Source organism: Phascolarctos cinereus, unplaced genomic scaffold (genome assembly GCF_003287225.1).
Source record: "Phascolarctos cinereus isolate Bilbo 61053 unplaced genomic scaffold, phaCin_HiC Scaffold_5;HRSCAF=322, whole genome shotgun sequence".
Classification (NCBI taxonomy): domain Eukaryota; kingdom Metazoa; phylum Chordata; class Mammalia; order Diprotodontia; family Phascolarctidae; genus Phascolarctos; species Phascolarctos cinereus.
Window position 1 is genome coordinate 213,024,905 of NW_027555958.1, and position 16,975 is coordinate 213,041,879.

Here is a 16,975-nt window from a genome sequence, read left to right on the forward strand (position 1 = left end):
GAAATGAAGGATTAGATTAGACCCTCTCAAAGTTCAGCAATAAAATCCTGATCATATACATAAGTACAAATATTTCTTGAGCAAATTTGATTTGCAGAGAGGAGGCAGAAGACTAGTCTTCTGTTAGAAGAAGTTAGGAAGACCATAAGAGACAATTCTGATGATACAAATGAAGGTTTGGGTTTTGTCTTTTTGTTTTGTTTTTTGGATTTTTTTTTAACCATTTCTTGTCATAGAGTCCTTCAGCAGTCTGGTGAAACCTATGTATCCCATCTAAGAGTAAAAATTTTAAATAACTAAAGGGCATGTTAAAATTCAATTATTGGATAGTGAAAATAAAGACATATTTTAGAATTCATTTCCATGAACCTCCTGAAATCTATTATATGAACCCCCCAAGGGATTAGGGGCTGAGAACCTCTGAAGTAAATGAATTTATTTCCATCACTTAGGCTCTTAAAAAAGAGACCTTATGTCAAAGTATTTGTGTACATATGGTAAGTCAGGTAGAAGTTTTTACCTTCTCTTTTCTTCCTTACATGGTGTTACCCAATTCTAGTTTCACTTGTAATTCCAGTTGCTTCCTTCATATCTGCTTAATTCGAATAAAGTTTGAGACTGTCCCATGAACTTTCATTTGGTCCACATTTCTAATTACTTTACAACATTCAGTTTTAAAACTTTTTTGGATATTCTTTCCATTCAGGTTCCTGGAATTTGTATGAAACCACAGAGGTTTTTTTCCCTTTTGAACTGAAGACTGTTGGCTCGTGGAATTTCCTTTAACTGGAAGCATGTCTGGCTTTGTGGTTTTAGTATTTGCCCAGTTTTTATATCATCCTGCTTGTTTGTTTTTATATTTAAAGCTGTAGAATTTACCGTTAATTGCCATATTTTTAAAGGGCTCACTTTCCCCCCCTTTCTTTCTTCTTTTTAAACAGTTGAAAGAGACAAGGATTTTTCTCACCAGCGAAGGCACTATAAAGAGTTTCGGTTTGATCTTACACAAATTCCTCATGGAGAAGCAGTGACAGCCGCTGAATTCCGAATATACAAAGACCGCAGCAACAATCGATTTGAAAATGAAACTATTAAGATTAGCATATATCAGATCATCAAGGAATACCCAAATAGGTATATTTATTTATTCAATTGTTTATTTATTTTGGAGGGTTGAGTAACTTCTCATTCTTGAAAGCTAATTTGATATTATAGCTAAACATCACTTCAAAATGTTTCATTGTGCCATAAATTTGACTATGCTAAGAGGTCAAATCATGTTTCCCATCTCCAAAGTGAAGTGCAGGGTAGCTCCAACTCCAGACAAAATTGTAAAGTGGGTGAAGTTTATAATTGATGTCCTCTAATCCTCCCTTTCTTAGCTTACCTTCCCTCTCCTTAAATCCTTTCTTTCATACCAGTCACCCGTGCTGTCGATGGCCAGGGTCCCGGGATGTGAAATTATCCCTACATCCCTCCTCTCCCCCAGTAAAATGCACATTTCTTCAATGCCAGATTTCGTGAGGAAATATGTTAAACATATTTATACTAAAGTACTAATTACCGGTAACAGTTCCAGGTGTTGTCCTTCCAAGAGCCATTCATAGGATCATAGGATCATGAATCCTAAGATAGTCACATTAGAGGTCATTCAGTTCAACTCTCTTATTGTGTAGTGAGGCAACTGAGACTCAGTGAGATTAAATGACTTACCCAAAGTCCCCCAAGTAGTGACAGAAATAGGATTTAAAATTAGCTCCTCTAACCAGAACCAGTGTTCATTGAGAGCACCTCAAAAGGACTCCCTCAGATTATGGCCCCCTGACCCAGTCTGGAGCCAAGCTTCAGCAGTGGTAGCTAGTTGTCACAATCTGACTGGATTAGACCAGCCCCTAGGTTCCCTCCTACTACACACAGACACCAACCAACTGGTTCCTCTTTTCTTCATTTGCACAGGCACAACATGTCTCAATGTACCTCAAACCCAAATAGGTAGGTTCCAAGGGAATGACATCAACTTAAACATCCTAATAATAACAGGGTACTATCATAGCAATGTGAATGAGAAGCTGTTTAGGTCACATAGTTCTTTGAGCATTGTGATTATGGGGCATCAAATGTTATTAATAATGATCTGTTTCCACTGAAACAGAAGCAAGCTGCCAGACCAAGATCAGCAGGGTTAATAATGATAATAACAATAAATATAATAGCTAACATTAATATAGCACTTACTATGTGCCTGGTACTATGTTAAGCACTTTATAAATATTATCTCATTTGATCCTCATAACAGCCATGTGAGGTAAGTGCTATTATTATCTCCATTTTACAGATGAAGAAACTTAGGCAAATAGAGATGGCTTACCTAGGTTCACACAGTGTTTGAGGCTAAATTGGTTTATTTTTAGTTTTCAACATTCACTTCCATAAGATTTTGAGTTTTAAATTTTCTCCCCATCCCCTCCTCCCTCCCCAACGTGTTGTGCGATCTAATATAGGCTCTACTTACACATTCATCTTAAACATTTTTTCACATTAGACATGATGTAAATAAGAATTAGAACTAAAGGGAGGAACCATGAGAAAGAAGAAATAAGACAAAACAACAATAGAAAAAAAGAGCTCAAATAGTATGCTTTGATATACATTCAGACTCCAAAGTTCTTTCTCTGGGTGTGGGCAGCATTTTCCATCCTGAGTCTTTTGGAGTTGTCTTAAATCCTTGCACTGCTGAGAAGAGCTAAATCTGTCATAGTCAGTCATTGTAAAATGTGGCTGTTACTGTGTACAATATTCTCCTGCTTCTGCTCATTTCACTTTGTATCAGTTCATATAAGTCTTTCCAGTTTTTTCTGAAGTCCACCTGGTCACCATTTCCACATCACAACTATCAGATCAGCTAACGTGACAAAACAGGAAAAGGATAAATGTTGTGGAAGATGTGGGAAAATTGGAATACTAATGCAATGTTGGTGGAGTTGTGAACTCATCCAACCATTCTAGAGAGCAATTTGGAACTATGTCCAAAGGGCTCTAAAATTGCACATACCTTTTGACCCAGCAATAGCACTTCTAGGTCTGTATCCCAAAGAGATCATAAAAATGGGAAAAGAACCTACTTGTACAAAAATATTTATAGCAGTTCTTTTGTGGTGTCAAAGAATTGGATATTGAGGGGATAATGTTGTATTTTGTCAAAAGTTTTTTCTGCATCTATTGAGATGATCATGTGGTTTCTCTTAGTTTTGTTGTTGATATAGTCAATTATGCTGATAGTTTTCCTAATATTGAACCAGCCCTGCACTCATGGTATAAATCATAATATATTATCCTCAAGATAAGTTGCTGTAATCTTTTTGCTAATATTTTATTTAAAATATTTGCATCTGTATTGATTAGGGAAATTGGTCTATAATTTTCTTTCTCTGTTTTAGCCCTTCCTAGTTTAGGTATCAGAACATTTATATCATAAAAAGAATTTGATAGGACTCCATTTATTTCCCCAAATAGTTTATGTAATATTGGAATTAATTCTTTACATGTTTGATAGAATTCACTTGTAAATCCATCTGGCCCTGGAGATTTTTTTTTCTTAGGAAGTTCATTGCTAGCTTGTTCAATTTATTCTTCTGAAATAGGATTACTTAAGCATTTTATTTCCTCTTCCATTAATCTAGGCAATTTATATTTTTGGTAATATTCATCCATTTCACCAAGATTGTCAAATTTATTGGCATGCAGTTGGGCAAAATAGCACCCTATTATTGTTTTGATTTCCTCTTCATTGGTGGTGAATTCACCCTTTACATTTTTGAAGCTGATAATTTGGTTTTCTTTCCTTTTTTTAAATAAAATTAACCAAAGGTTTATCTATTTTATTGGGTTTTTTCCCCCCATAAAATCAGCTCTTAGTTTTATTAGTTCAATAGTTTTCTTAATTTCAATTTTATTAATCTCCCCTTTGGTTTTCAGAATTTCTAATTTGGTATTTAACTGGAGACCTTTAATTTATCCTTCTTCTAGCTTTTTTAGTTTCATGCCCAATTCATTGATCTCTTCTTCCTCTCTTTTATTCATGTAAACATTTAGAGATCTAAAACTTCCTGTAAAAACCACTTTCACTGCATCCCATAAGTTTTGGTGTGTTGTCTCATTATTGTCTTTCTCTTGTATGAAGTTATTGATTGTTTCTATGATTTGTTGTTTGAACCATTCATTCTTTAGGATTAGATTATTTACTTTCCAATTAATTTTTTAGTCTATCTTTCCATGGCCCTTTATTACATGTAATTTTTATTGCATCATGATCTGAAAAGGATGCATTTAATATTTCTGCCTTTCTGCATTGGATCGTGAGGTTTTTACTCAAATACATGGCCTATTTTTGTGTAGGTGCCACGTGCCACTGAGAAAAAAAGATATATTTCTTTCTATCTCCATTTAATTTTCTCCAGAGGTTGACCATATCTAACTTTTCTTGTTTCTTTCTCTTTTATTTTGTGGTTAGATTTATTTAGTTCTGAGAAAGGGAGATTGAGGTCTCCCACTAGTATAGTTTTGTTGTCTATTTCTTCTTGTAACTCTCTTAATTTCTCCTCTAAGAATTTGGATGCTATACCACTTGGTGCATATATGTTTTGTAATGATATTACTTCATTGTCTATCGTACCTTTTAGCAGGATGTAGTTTCCTTCCTTATCTCTTTTAATTAGCTCTATTTTTGCTTTTGGTTTGTCTGAGATCAGGATTGCTACCTCTGCTTACTTCAGCTGAAGCATAATATATTCTACTCCAGCCTTTCACCTTTACTCTGTGTGTATCTCTGCTTCAAATGTGTTTGTTATAAACAGCACATTGTAGGATTATGGTTTTTAATCCACTCTGATATCTGCTTCCATTTTTATAGGAAAGTTCATTCTATTCACATGCATAGTTATGATTACTACCTGTGTCTTTATCTCCATCCTATTTCCATCCAGTGTATGCTTTTCTCTGTCTTTTCTTCTTTTCCCTTCTCACTAGAGTGAGCTTTTGACCACTGACCACCACTTCCCCCAATCTGCCCTCCCATCTAGCAGCCCCCTCCCTTTTCTTCCCCTTTACCCTCCTACTTCCTATAGGCTAAGTTAGATTTCTATATCTATCAGTTATACCTAACTGATTTATGTTATTCCCTCTTTGAGCCAAATCTGGTTAGATTATGTCTCAAACAATGCTCATCTCCCTCCCTTCTTTCCCTCTATTTATAATAGATTTTTATGTCTTTTCATGTGATGTAATTTACCCTTGTCTGCCTCCTCCTTTCCTCTTCTCCCAGAACAATCCATTTTCAACACTTTTAATTAGAATTTTTATCATCACATCAAAGTCAACTTATATCATCTGTCTATGTATACCCCTCTCAAATGTTGTATTAATGATGTAGTTCTCAAGAGTTACAAGTGGCATCTTACCTTGTAGGGACGTAAACAGTTTGCCCTTATTAATAATATGCTTTTGTTTTTTCTTTCTTTCCTGTTTACCTTTTTATGCCTCTCTTGAAACTTGTATTTGAAGATCAAATTTTCAGTTGAGCTCTGGTCTTTTCATCAGGAAGATTTGGAAGTCGCCTATTTTGTTAAATGTCCATCTCCTTTCCAAAAAGATTATGCTCAATTTTGCTGGGTAGTTGATCCTTGGTTGTAGTCCAAGCTCTTTTGCTTTATGGAATATCATATTCTAAGTCCTCTGCTTTTTCAGAGCAGAAACTGCAAGATCCTGTGTAATCCTGACTTCAGTTTACTTTTTTCCCATGTGGCCAATTATATTTTTTAAGGACTTGTTTTCTTCAGTGTACTTTTTTTTTCCCATTTGGCCAATTGTATTTTTTAAAGCATTTGTTTTCTGCAGTCAATTTTTGTCCTTCCTTTTTCAAGCTATTGACTCTGTCTTGCATACCTCCCATTTCTTTTTCCAATTTTTCTTCTGCCTCTCTCATCTGACTTTTTTTTTTTAAGGCAATTGGGGTTAAGTGACTTGCCCAGGGTCACAAAGCTAGTAAGTGCCAAGTGTTTGGTCTGAGTTCAGATTTGAACTCAGGTCCTCCTGACTTCACAGCTGGTGTTCTATCCACTATACCACCTAGCTGCCCCCTCTCATTTGACTTTTAAAATCCTTCCTGAGCTCTTCCAAGAAAGCTTTTGGGGCTTGAGATCAGTTCATATTCCCTTTTGAGGTTTTGGATATGGGCATATTGACAATGTTGTCCTCTTCTGAATTTGTGTCTTGATCTTCCCTGTCCCCATTATAAGAATCTATGGTCATTGTCCATTTCTGTTTTTTGCTCATGGAGTTTGCCTATTTCCTGGCTTTTAAATTTCAAATTTGAATTCATGTTTTCCTGACTTTAAGAGCCAGTGCTGTATCTACTGAACCACTGCCACTGACCCTTATAAGTTATTAGTTTCACAGGAGGAGGAACAGGTCAGCCAACAGAGCTTATCTTTGCTTCATGAGCCCCCAAGAAGCTAGATTAAGAACCTCTGATATAAATGAATGTTTATAGCTTTTTTCTCTTTCCCTGTTCTAAACCTATATATTTTTGTGTTTGATATTTTCTAATACTCTCCTCACCCACAACTTGTATAAAGAGAGATGCATGATTTTTGCCAAAGGTGTAAGATTGCTTTTAGATCTCTAAATCCCTTACCATCTGCGTGGTGGGGGTGGAGATGTTTAATGCATGGTGGTAGTGGGGACTAAAACTATCACCCTTGTTGATTAGTCTTCATGGACCCCATTTGGGGTTTTCTTGGCAAACTTACTAGAGTGGTTTGCCATTTTCTTCTCCAACCCATTTTATAGATAAGGAAAACTAAGGCAAACAGGGTTAAGTGACTTGCCCAGTAAATGTCTGAGGCCAAATTTGAACTCAAGTCCTCCTGAATACAGGGCTGGCACTCTATCCACTATACTACCTAGTTACCCAAATCACCCTACTTAACAATTTTAATTATTGAAGTTTACAGAGAAGATAAGCCTTAACACAAAGTAAAATTTATTTAATGAATAAATTCAATAATTTGGCAAATAGGTGATAGAAGATGTTTTTAGTCTTTGGGCCCTTCCAAGCTCCCTAAAATCACACAACAGGGTCAAACACCCATTCTACTTACGTGTAAACCCTGGTGTGCATTTTGTATTATTTTATCCTATTATAGAAAGCTTAGTACGTGGGCAATGATCTCATCCTGCGATAAAATCATAATATAATTGTCATTGTGGGGTAGTGAATAGAAAGCCTTCCAGAGCCAGGAAAACCTGAGTTAAAGTCCCTTCTCTGATACATATTGCCACTGTCACTGGTAACTCTTTTAGATTATAAAGTGCTGATCGGCAAAGATATAAGAAGTTTCTCAATAGGAACTCCCTATTTTAATGAAATCAGACATCTAGTAAAAAATACATTTATAAGATTTTTATAATTTCATTTCAACATCATTAGTATTTAGTTCCTACGAAGTGGTAGATTAAAACACCATTTTATGTGTGATGGGAAAAACCATTTCATTACTGTACTGCACTGGATACAACTGCACCCACAGAAAAATTTATATTTAGTTGCTCCTAATATAAACTACCATAAACTACTACTATAACAGTTGCTACTATATCTTGCCTCTGGACCAGTTTTGTGACCTGTATCATAAAAGCATTTTCTATATCCCCTGGGTGGACACCCAGTCTATGGGAAACTGTCATACCAGTGTACTTTCTTTGTCTCTCATCTCTTTCTTTTTAATCCTCATTTAAATACATAGCTGGATCCCAACTTCACATTTCTAAATTTACATATAGTTGTCTACTTTTTTTTAAAGACTAGGTTTCCCAAATTTATACAGGCTGAAAGCTCAATGGCCAATCACAATACTGATTCCACTGCTAATGCAGGAGCTTTGACCAATTCCATTTTCAACCTGATTTAGCCTTCCTTATGCAGCTAGTTGGCTCCCCACTCCTGGGGGCTTCCAATCTTGGTGATTGGTATTGAATTTAATTTGGACACCTGATCAACTTCAGCCCCTTTGTTTCAGTCATTTTTTTGTGACCCCATTTGGGGTTTTCTTGTTAAAGAAGTGGTTTGCCATTTCCTTCTCCAGCTCATTTTGCAGATAAAGAAACTGAGGCAAATAGGGTTAAGTGACTTGCCCAAGGTCACAAAGCTAGTATCTGTCTAAGGCCAGAGTTGAACTCAGAAGATAAATCTTCCTGACTCCAGGCCTGGTGCTCTCTCCACTGTGCCACCAAGCTGTCCTACTTCAGCTCAGAACTCTTGAGTTCAACAAATTCATCAGCTTCAGCCTCCACAGTGGCAAGGGTTACAGGCCTGTTCTACCAAACTCTGTATCCATAAAACTTGGTCTCTTTCTTCCTTTCTAGTCTTCCTATGCGTTACTCACCTTCATGTATTTTTCCATTTAGGGACGGTGACCTCTTTATTCTTTCTTAAACAAGACATTCCATCTTTCCGATCTGGGCATTTCCACTGGCTGTTCCCATTGCATAGAACATTCTCTCTCCTCATCAATACCTCCTGGCTTCCTTCAATTCCTTGCTAAAATCCGACCTTTTACAAGATACCTTTCCCATTCCTACTTAATGCTAGCACCTCCACTTTGTTTATTATCTCAAGTTTATCATGTATATATCTTATTTGTACATAGGTGTTTTTATCCTGTTTTCCCCATTAGACTGCGAGCTCCTTGAGAGCAGGAATCTTTTCTTCATAACCCCCACCCCAAATCCACCTTTTCTTTATAGCCCCAGAGCTTAGCACAATGTCTGGCACTTGGTAGGTACTTAATAAATGTTAGCTGAATTTCTGACTGACCATATACATGCTTAATAAATCCTTCTTTCCTTCCTTCCTTCCTTCCTTCCTTCCTTCCTTCCTTCCTTCCTTCCTTCCTTCCTTCCTTCCTTCCTTCCTTCCTTCCTTCCTTCCTTCCTTTCCTTCCTTCCTTCCTTCCTTCCTTCCTTCCTTCCTTCCTTCCTTCCTTCCTTCCTTCCTTCCTTCCTTCCTTCCTTCCTTCCTTCCTTCCTTCCTTCCCTTCCTTCCTTCCTTCCTTCCTTCCTTCGTTCCTTCCTTCCTTCCTTCCTTCCTTCCTTCCTTCCTTCCTTCCTTCCTTCCTTCCTTCCTTCCTTCCTTTCTTCCTTCCTTCCGTCCTTCCATGAAGCTGGCTAGATGGAGTCTCTCTTCCTTCTGAATTCCTATAGTTCTTACCACTAAGCACTCATGTGGTACTCATCATGAACTACTTTTTCATGTAGAATGCTATATAGATAATCATTTTCTTGAGTAAAGGGATAGCATTTCCTATCTCTCTGTAATTCCCACATCACCCTTCCAGTGAAAGGTGATGAGATAGAGTTGTAGGACATAGACTTGAAAGATATCTTAAATGTCAGATAGTCCAAGACTGCCTCATTTTATAGATGAGAATTTACCAGGTGAAGTGCCTTGCCCATGGTCACACGAACAGTACATATAAGAGCCATAATTAGAAGTCACATCATCTGTCCCAAATCTGGTTCCCATTCCTCTACATGGGACTCTCCCACCTCACTCCCCCATTACCCACTTGAGAGTACCTTTGTTTGGACTGCATCTCCTTTTTTTCCTTTTCCTTTCTTTTTTTTTATAAGAACTTTTTATTTTTACATATTTTTTTTCCAAATTTATTATTTATATATTTTTAATTTTCTTTTCAAAAATTTTTAGTTTGAAATTCTCTCCCCCCAACCATACCCTCCACCATCCACTCAGAAGGCAAGCATTGTAGTATCATTTATACATGTGAAATGACACAAAACATTTGTATATAGCCATATTTCTAAAAATGCAAGAAAAATAAAAAGTGAAAAAATTATATTTCAGTTTGCACTCAGAGCACATCAGTTCTCTCTCTGGAGGTGGATAGCATTTTTTTCATCATAAGTCCTTTGGAATTGTCTTGGATAATTGTATTGATCAGCATTGGGCTGCATCTCCTAATGAAGGACTGGAAAAAAAGCTTTGAGTCTCCAGTTTTATCTATATTCTTGAAAAACAAAATACTTTTTTATTCTTTGTTACAAAGGATGGCTCCCTGAGTAGGGAAGAGTAGGTATACATTTTGGGAGGAAAAGGGTAATCTAAAACAATGAAAAAATCAATAAAAATTTTTAAGAAAAAAAATAAGTGAAAAAGTTCAATAGCTTTTCCCAATTTAAAAGGTGGATAAATATTTTCACTTAAAGTAGGATTAGATTAAGAAAGTTGATACATATATATGTAAATATATATACTACCACCCATCTGTTTACTTATCTATCTAATCTATCATCTATCCATCTATCTATCTATCATCTATTTATTCGTATTTCCTTTAATTCAACCACCATATTTTGTTAAGGCATGACTTAACCTGCTAATTCATACATTTTTAATAAGAAAAATAATTTTACTTAGCTATGTTAGTAATATTCGATGGGAGAATATTAAAATAATATTAACTTAATAGATAATGAATTGGAGTTCAGTAGAACTATTGTTCCCTTTAGTACAAATCTAGTGGTTTAAAAGGTTTTTAGGGTTATTTTGATTTGAAAGTCAAAAAGAAAAAAAATGATTAATTTACATTACTAAGCCTTTGCATGCTTTTTTTTCCCAGTGAAATGACTCTTCTCACCTTTACCAAAATCCCTCAAGCCTTTGTGGGCTAACAATTTCCTTATAACCTTTTATAGTACATTTCAAAATAATTTTGGTATAGTGACATTTTGAAGCCCTATTGCTCATGTGAATTGATATGGCTAATTGATACAGCAAGCCTGTGTATGATATTGATATGTGATTGTTCCGTTCTGTCTACTCTTCACAAGGTGTCATAATTTTCCTCTCTATACAGTATTTATATTCTTGAAAAAAGTTAAAATGGTCAATAGCATTTCCAAAGAAATTAACAAAATGCCATTTTTTATTTTACCTTCCCCGTACATATTTGTTTCTCTTCCTTTAACATTCCTTTACTATGATCATTGTCTCCTTTTTTTTTCTCCTTCCTCTGACTACTATACTCCTCTCAGTGCTTATCTTCCTTCTTCTATTTCATTCCCTACACACAAGTTCAAATGATCATAGAATTAGGTCTGGAAAGGCCTTAGAGGCCATCTAGTGCAACCCTCTCATTTTACAGATGAAGAAACAAAGAATGGTAAATGTTTTACAAGATCACACAGATGGAAGCAGCTTTGCTAAGACTTGGAAAAAAAGTACTGGATTTGGAGTTAGAGGATAATGATTCTCTGTTCTTCAGTACCTAGGACCTTGGGCCTCAGTTTCTTCATTTGTAAAATGAGAGTATTAGACCATATGATCTGAGGTCCCTTCCAATTCCAAACTATGATCTTTGGAAACCAAGTGTTCATTTCTCCTTTGATCACTTTTTTCTTTGCCCATATCCTCTACAATTGAGAATAGCTATAGATACAGATAGATAAATATAACTGTATAGATATAGGCATATATATCCATATATTCCATTTTCTTTGGTATTGATTATTACCTGAAGGAATTTAGAATAATTGTCTGTTCTGACTTTGAAAAGCATTGTCCTGGGGAGGGAGAGACAAGATGGGAAAAAAAAAAGATTCTTGCATACCATAAAGGAAATTATAGTTGAACAATTTTTACTATAGTTTTACTTCAAATGTTGCTATAAAAGTGAGATATTTGTAAGAAAAACAACCCAGCTTTTTAATGAAATCTTATAGATCCTTTATGTTTATATTTCTCAGTGAACCTCATCACACCAATCATTCCAATGCAAAATGAAAAAAAAAATAGGGGAAAAGAAAGCCTCTTAACCCAAACCAACCAATACAGCAACAGGATGTGACAGCAGATGCAGTATTCCATAATCAGTGTCTCCATTCTTTTGAAAAGAGAAAAAAGAGAACAGATTCTGTTCTCTGGCTCCAGATTTGGTTACTGCAGTTAATCAGAATTTGACTGCATTTTAGTGTGGTTGTTGTTTACATTAATGTAGTCATTTTATATATTATACTACTGGTTCTGCTTACTTCCCTCTGAATAATAAGGTCCCAGATTTTCCCATGATTCTCCATCTTCCTCATATTCATTGTTTCTTTCATAAAATATAATTTTCCATTATATCCATATACCATAATTTGTTTAGCAATTGCTCAATCCATAGTTACCTACTTTGTTTCCACTCCTTGGTATGACACCACACATGTGCACACACACACATATACACACAAAGAAATGTTATGTATATTCTAATATAGATGGGATCTTTTCTTATGTCTTTGACTTCCATGCCCAGTAGGTGGATCACTAAATCAAAAGATATGCATAGCTACTTTTCACACATAATGTCAAAGTGTTTAACAGCCAGGTTGGACACAGTCAAAAATCTACCAGCAGTGCATTATTGTGCCTCTCTTTCAATAGACCATTTAGCACTGACTGTTTCAAGCTTTCATCCTGTTTGCCTGTCTGATGGATGTGAGATGTTTGTATTTTTATTTGGTGTTTGTATTTCTATTACGATTACTGACTTGATTGAATATTAATTTGGCTGTTGATAATTTGCAATTCTTTAAGAAACTTTATTCCTTTGAACTCTGATCTGTTGGGGAATGGTTCTTGACCTTACAGATTTGTGTGAGTTCTTTATGAGTAGCACATGCTTGGAGCTATTCTTCCCAGGTCCCACTTTCACTTGTATCTTGGGTCCTCAGACAGTGGCAGTAATATTTTTTCCCTTGGGGATCCAGACTTAGTTCTGAATGGTTGGGTCAGGGGAGGGAAGACACTTTCTAATGCTGTGGCTCATGAGCCCCCGTCAATATGTTCCATCTCATGATTATTTGTTGATATCAATTAGTCAGCTAGAGTTTTAAAAACAGATATTTACTACGGTGGCATAGGAATGGAAATTTAAAAAAAAACACTCCTTACCCCTGCTTCAAACAAAGTCTTTGACATAGTCCTCTTCCACTATTATATTCAGAATCCAAGGGAAAGTAGGCTCAAATTTAGAGACATATGTAGCAAAAATTATATTTCAAAGCTCTTAGCTGCTGGAAGTCCTGTTTTTTTTTTCTTTTGCGATTAATTAGAATGCATCCTGTAAGCGTGGTATACTTCTGCTGAACACCTTGTATAACCTTAAAGATATCTTTCCTCAAAATATCCAGTCCGTTCTTGGATCCCAATACAGATACTGCATCAGTTGCCATTCCATTGATGACAAGAACCCTGATGAAAAAGTCCCAAACCTCTAAGCCTGCAAAGTTTGTGAGATCACCATCTAGTCAAAGGAGAGAGTGTAGTAAACTGAGATAATGGCTAAGACAATGCTTCTCTTCCCTCAGTAAATGACTCCTTCTTAGCAGCTTTGCAAGAACTGTTTTCTCTTTGCTCATCACAAACTTGATTCCATGATTCCAAACTAACATTCCAAATTTTTTTACAAAGCCCCCAAAGGCAGGGCAAGTCCCTCAATCAGTTTTAACAGACTTCCTGCTGCATATAGCTCACACCTCTAATTTATTGAAATGATCCAAATGTGTTGTCATCTGATTATCTGATAAATGTATCAAGTGGGGAGGAGTGATTGAATGAATTTCTCTCTTTATATATATGTATATATGTAATACATATACATGTATATGTATACACATACACATATATGTATACATGTAATATAGTTTGTCAAAAACTGTTAAATGCAGAAATTTTCTAACCCAAAAGATTCTCATTTTTTAACTAAAATAATTTTGTTCCAGCAAAAGCTTTTTAAATTTTATGTGATCTAAATTGTCTATTGTTTTCTTTTATAATCATCTTTTTGGTTAGGTATATGAAACAAACCACCCAATCTCTTCTAATAGTTTTGTGAGTAGATTTTTTTTTATTTTTAGGTCACATATCCAGTTGAAAATTATTTTAGTGTAAAATTCTGGACTACATCTAATTTCTCACAAATGGCTTTATAATTTTCCATTTTCTTCCTTAAGTTATATGTATGTATGTTCATGTATTTATTGAATATTGACCTACTTTGTTCAGTTGCTTCTAGGTCTTGCTTATTTAAAATGTCCCATTGATCTATCTTTCTATATATTAACCAGTCTCAAATTGTTTCAATAATCTAATGTTTCTATGGGCCCTTCATTCCTGCTTCTTTCGAAAGAGTTCTCTTAAAATTGTAGATATTTTGTTCCCCCAAATGAATTTTAATTTAATTTAAATAACTCTTTGATCATTTGATTGCTGTAACACTAAATCTGTAAAATACTTTAGGTAGTATTACCATATTTATTATACTGGTATAACTCAAGCGTGAATAATGTTTTTCTCTAAAATTATTTAACTTTTTCTTTTGAAAATATTTCATGGTTGTATTTGTGTAGATTCTGACTCCATCTTCATAGGTTGACTCCCATATGTTTTATTATTTTTGTCATTAATTAAAACTGAATTTTAATTTTTAAAAGTTCTTTTCTGCTCTTTTGTTATATATACAAATACTGTTATGTGTATTTTGCTGAAGCTACATTATTGATGAATTATCATTGATTTCATGGGATTTTCTTAATAAATTCTAAAGACCTTTGCTAACAGAAACAATTTCTCTTCTCTTTGCCAATATTTATACCTTTTATATATCTCTTTCCTTCTTGCTATACTTTGCATATCAAGAAGTATATCAAATAATAGAGAGGAAAGGGAGCATGTTTGCTTTACCCTCGTGCCTACTGGGAATGCTTCAGCAATTCTCCATTGTACACACACACACACACACACACACACACACACACACACACAATATATATGTATATAGTCCATATGTACATGCATGTATATATGCAGGGATATTATATACATATATGTGCTTATGTATATGTATAAAGAAAGGTCCTTCCATGCCTAGGAGTTTCCTAATTTTATCCTAGGTTAGTACAATATTTTGTCTGGGGAGTTTTCTTCAAAGTGACTTAAGTTGGAGAAAATAACTTGATTTTAAAAATAACTTTTTAAAAAACCCAAACATTTCCTTTTTAATTAAATACACAGATGAAGAAGTTTCCAGCAAAAGAATAGGAAAAAAAACCCTTCTATAGTTCTTTTATTTACTTTTGGAAGGTATAGATTCTGTCACCAAACTTGTAGACTTGATCCTTTCCATACTTTGAACCGAATTCAGAAATAAATCATAATACACGCAGTCAACACTCCCTGAACTAATATGCTCTGTGGGACACATGCACTTAAATAAGTAGGCTATATAATTTTGAAGTACCAAGATTCCTTTCTGAAAAGTATCTCCACGGTAGGAAAAAGTGCTCTGCAGTAATTTAAATTGAAGGGTTATAAGATTATTTTGTACTCAAGGTTTTCATCTGAGAGAAATAATTGTAAATAGCAAGCAAAATGCCAATAACAAAGTATGCTCAAAGTAACAGACCTGTCTATGAATCATGAAATAGCCCCTCTAGGTTTCTAATATGAGGCAAATTAAAAATTGATTTATGCATTTGCATTTCCCTTTATTTATCTGAGCCTAATTTTAGAAGTTTTCCTATTTCATTGCCTCATTCCCCTCTTCCTTTATTATTTTTAAAATGGAGTTCTAATTTAGAGGAGTATCTGGAAGCTTATCTATAATGCCCCTTAAAAAGTAAGCCTCCTTTTCCTTATGCCACTTATTCTAGTAACTTTTGCGTAGTAGGCAGTTAAATACTGGTTAGAATGCATTCAAGAAAATTAAAATTTAACTCCAAAAACAGAGGATAAATATATTGGATAAAAGGTTACCAGTACAGCGCACTCTTTTTTTTTTGTATTATCATATACTAGAGGATTCTGAATCACTGAATTTTTGTCAGATAGCTAACATTTATTGCTTTAAAATTAATTATTACTAATATTTTAATTTTGATTAAAATTTTCTAAACAAAATTTTGCCCTCCCTGGAGAGAAGATTCTGAGTGGAATGTAACCTTTCCTTGATGTCTCAGATTAATAGCATAAATTTCTATATTGTCTATGACTTTACCTGAGGAGTTTAGCTTATAGTTTTGCTAAATTCCTTCACTCTTTCTCTCTGTCTCTCTTTTTCTTTCTGTTTCTGTATGTCTGTCTCTATATTCACATATGTATTTATATATATATATATATATATATATATATATACATATATATTAGTCATAGCAAATAAAAAAAAGATCCTCCCATACTGTTAGCTGTCACTATTATAGTATATTGCTTTCTAAAACCTTTCCTACCTCCATCTCAAACACAAATCTGTGAATCTGTTGCCCATTGTAGCCTAGGAAAAACTGAAGATTGTCAAGGTCAATCATTTATTCATATTGATTAGATCAGTAACTTTCACTTTAAACACATTTTTGAGTCAACAGACTGTGCCCAACGGTGGCTCCATCTCTCCATCTGCTGTTTCTCTGGAACAGGGTGAGAAGGTTAGCAGGCTTCATAATCAGCTCTATTATAAGACAATCAGTCAACAAGCCTGAGTAGGTAAGGCTGGGCATGTTTCTAGTACACAACAGAATTCAGATAATCAGCACATCAGAAGAGTGACCACAGTCCAAAGGCCATGGTCAGGAACTCAAACATACCTAGAGTGATCAGATTCAGACATTAGGTCGAATGATCTTAGTATCAAAAACTCCAATGAAGATGAGGAAGTAAAATGTTCAGTCAGGCTAAAATAAAGAAAAGTATGAGAAAGGTACAAAGAGAGTCAATGAGGATTATTTGCTTCATTATGGAAAGGATCAGTAGCAGGTGGTTAGTCATGCCTTTTCTCTAACCAGCCTCACTTCCACTCAATTGAAGATAATATAGTTATAAACTCTGAAATCACCTTTCCTTATAAAACGTTTGTGTATGTGATGA

The 16,975-nt window shown here is 34.9% G+C and overlaps 1 protein-coding gene across 1 annotated transcript in view; it reads left to right on the forward strand.

Annotated features, from left to right (window-relative positions):
• BMP5 (bone morphogenetic protein 5) overlaps nucleotides 1–16,975 on the forward strand; it is a 181,218-nt gene that overhangs the window by 72,693 nt on the left and 91,550 nt on the right. The window contains exon 2 of the mRNA XM_021000507.2: nucleotides 942–1,134. Coding sequence (XP_020856166.1) covers nucleotides 942–1,134 — 193 coding nt within the window. The remainder of the gene's footprint in view (nucleotides 1–941; nucleotides 1,135–16,975) is intronic.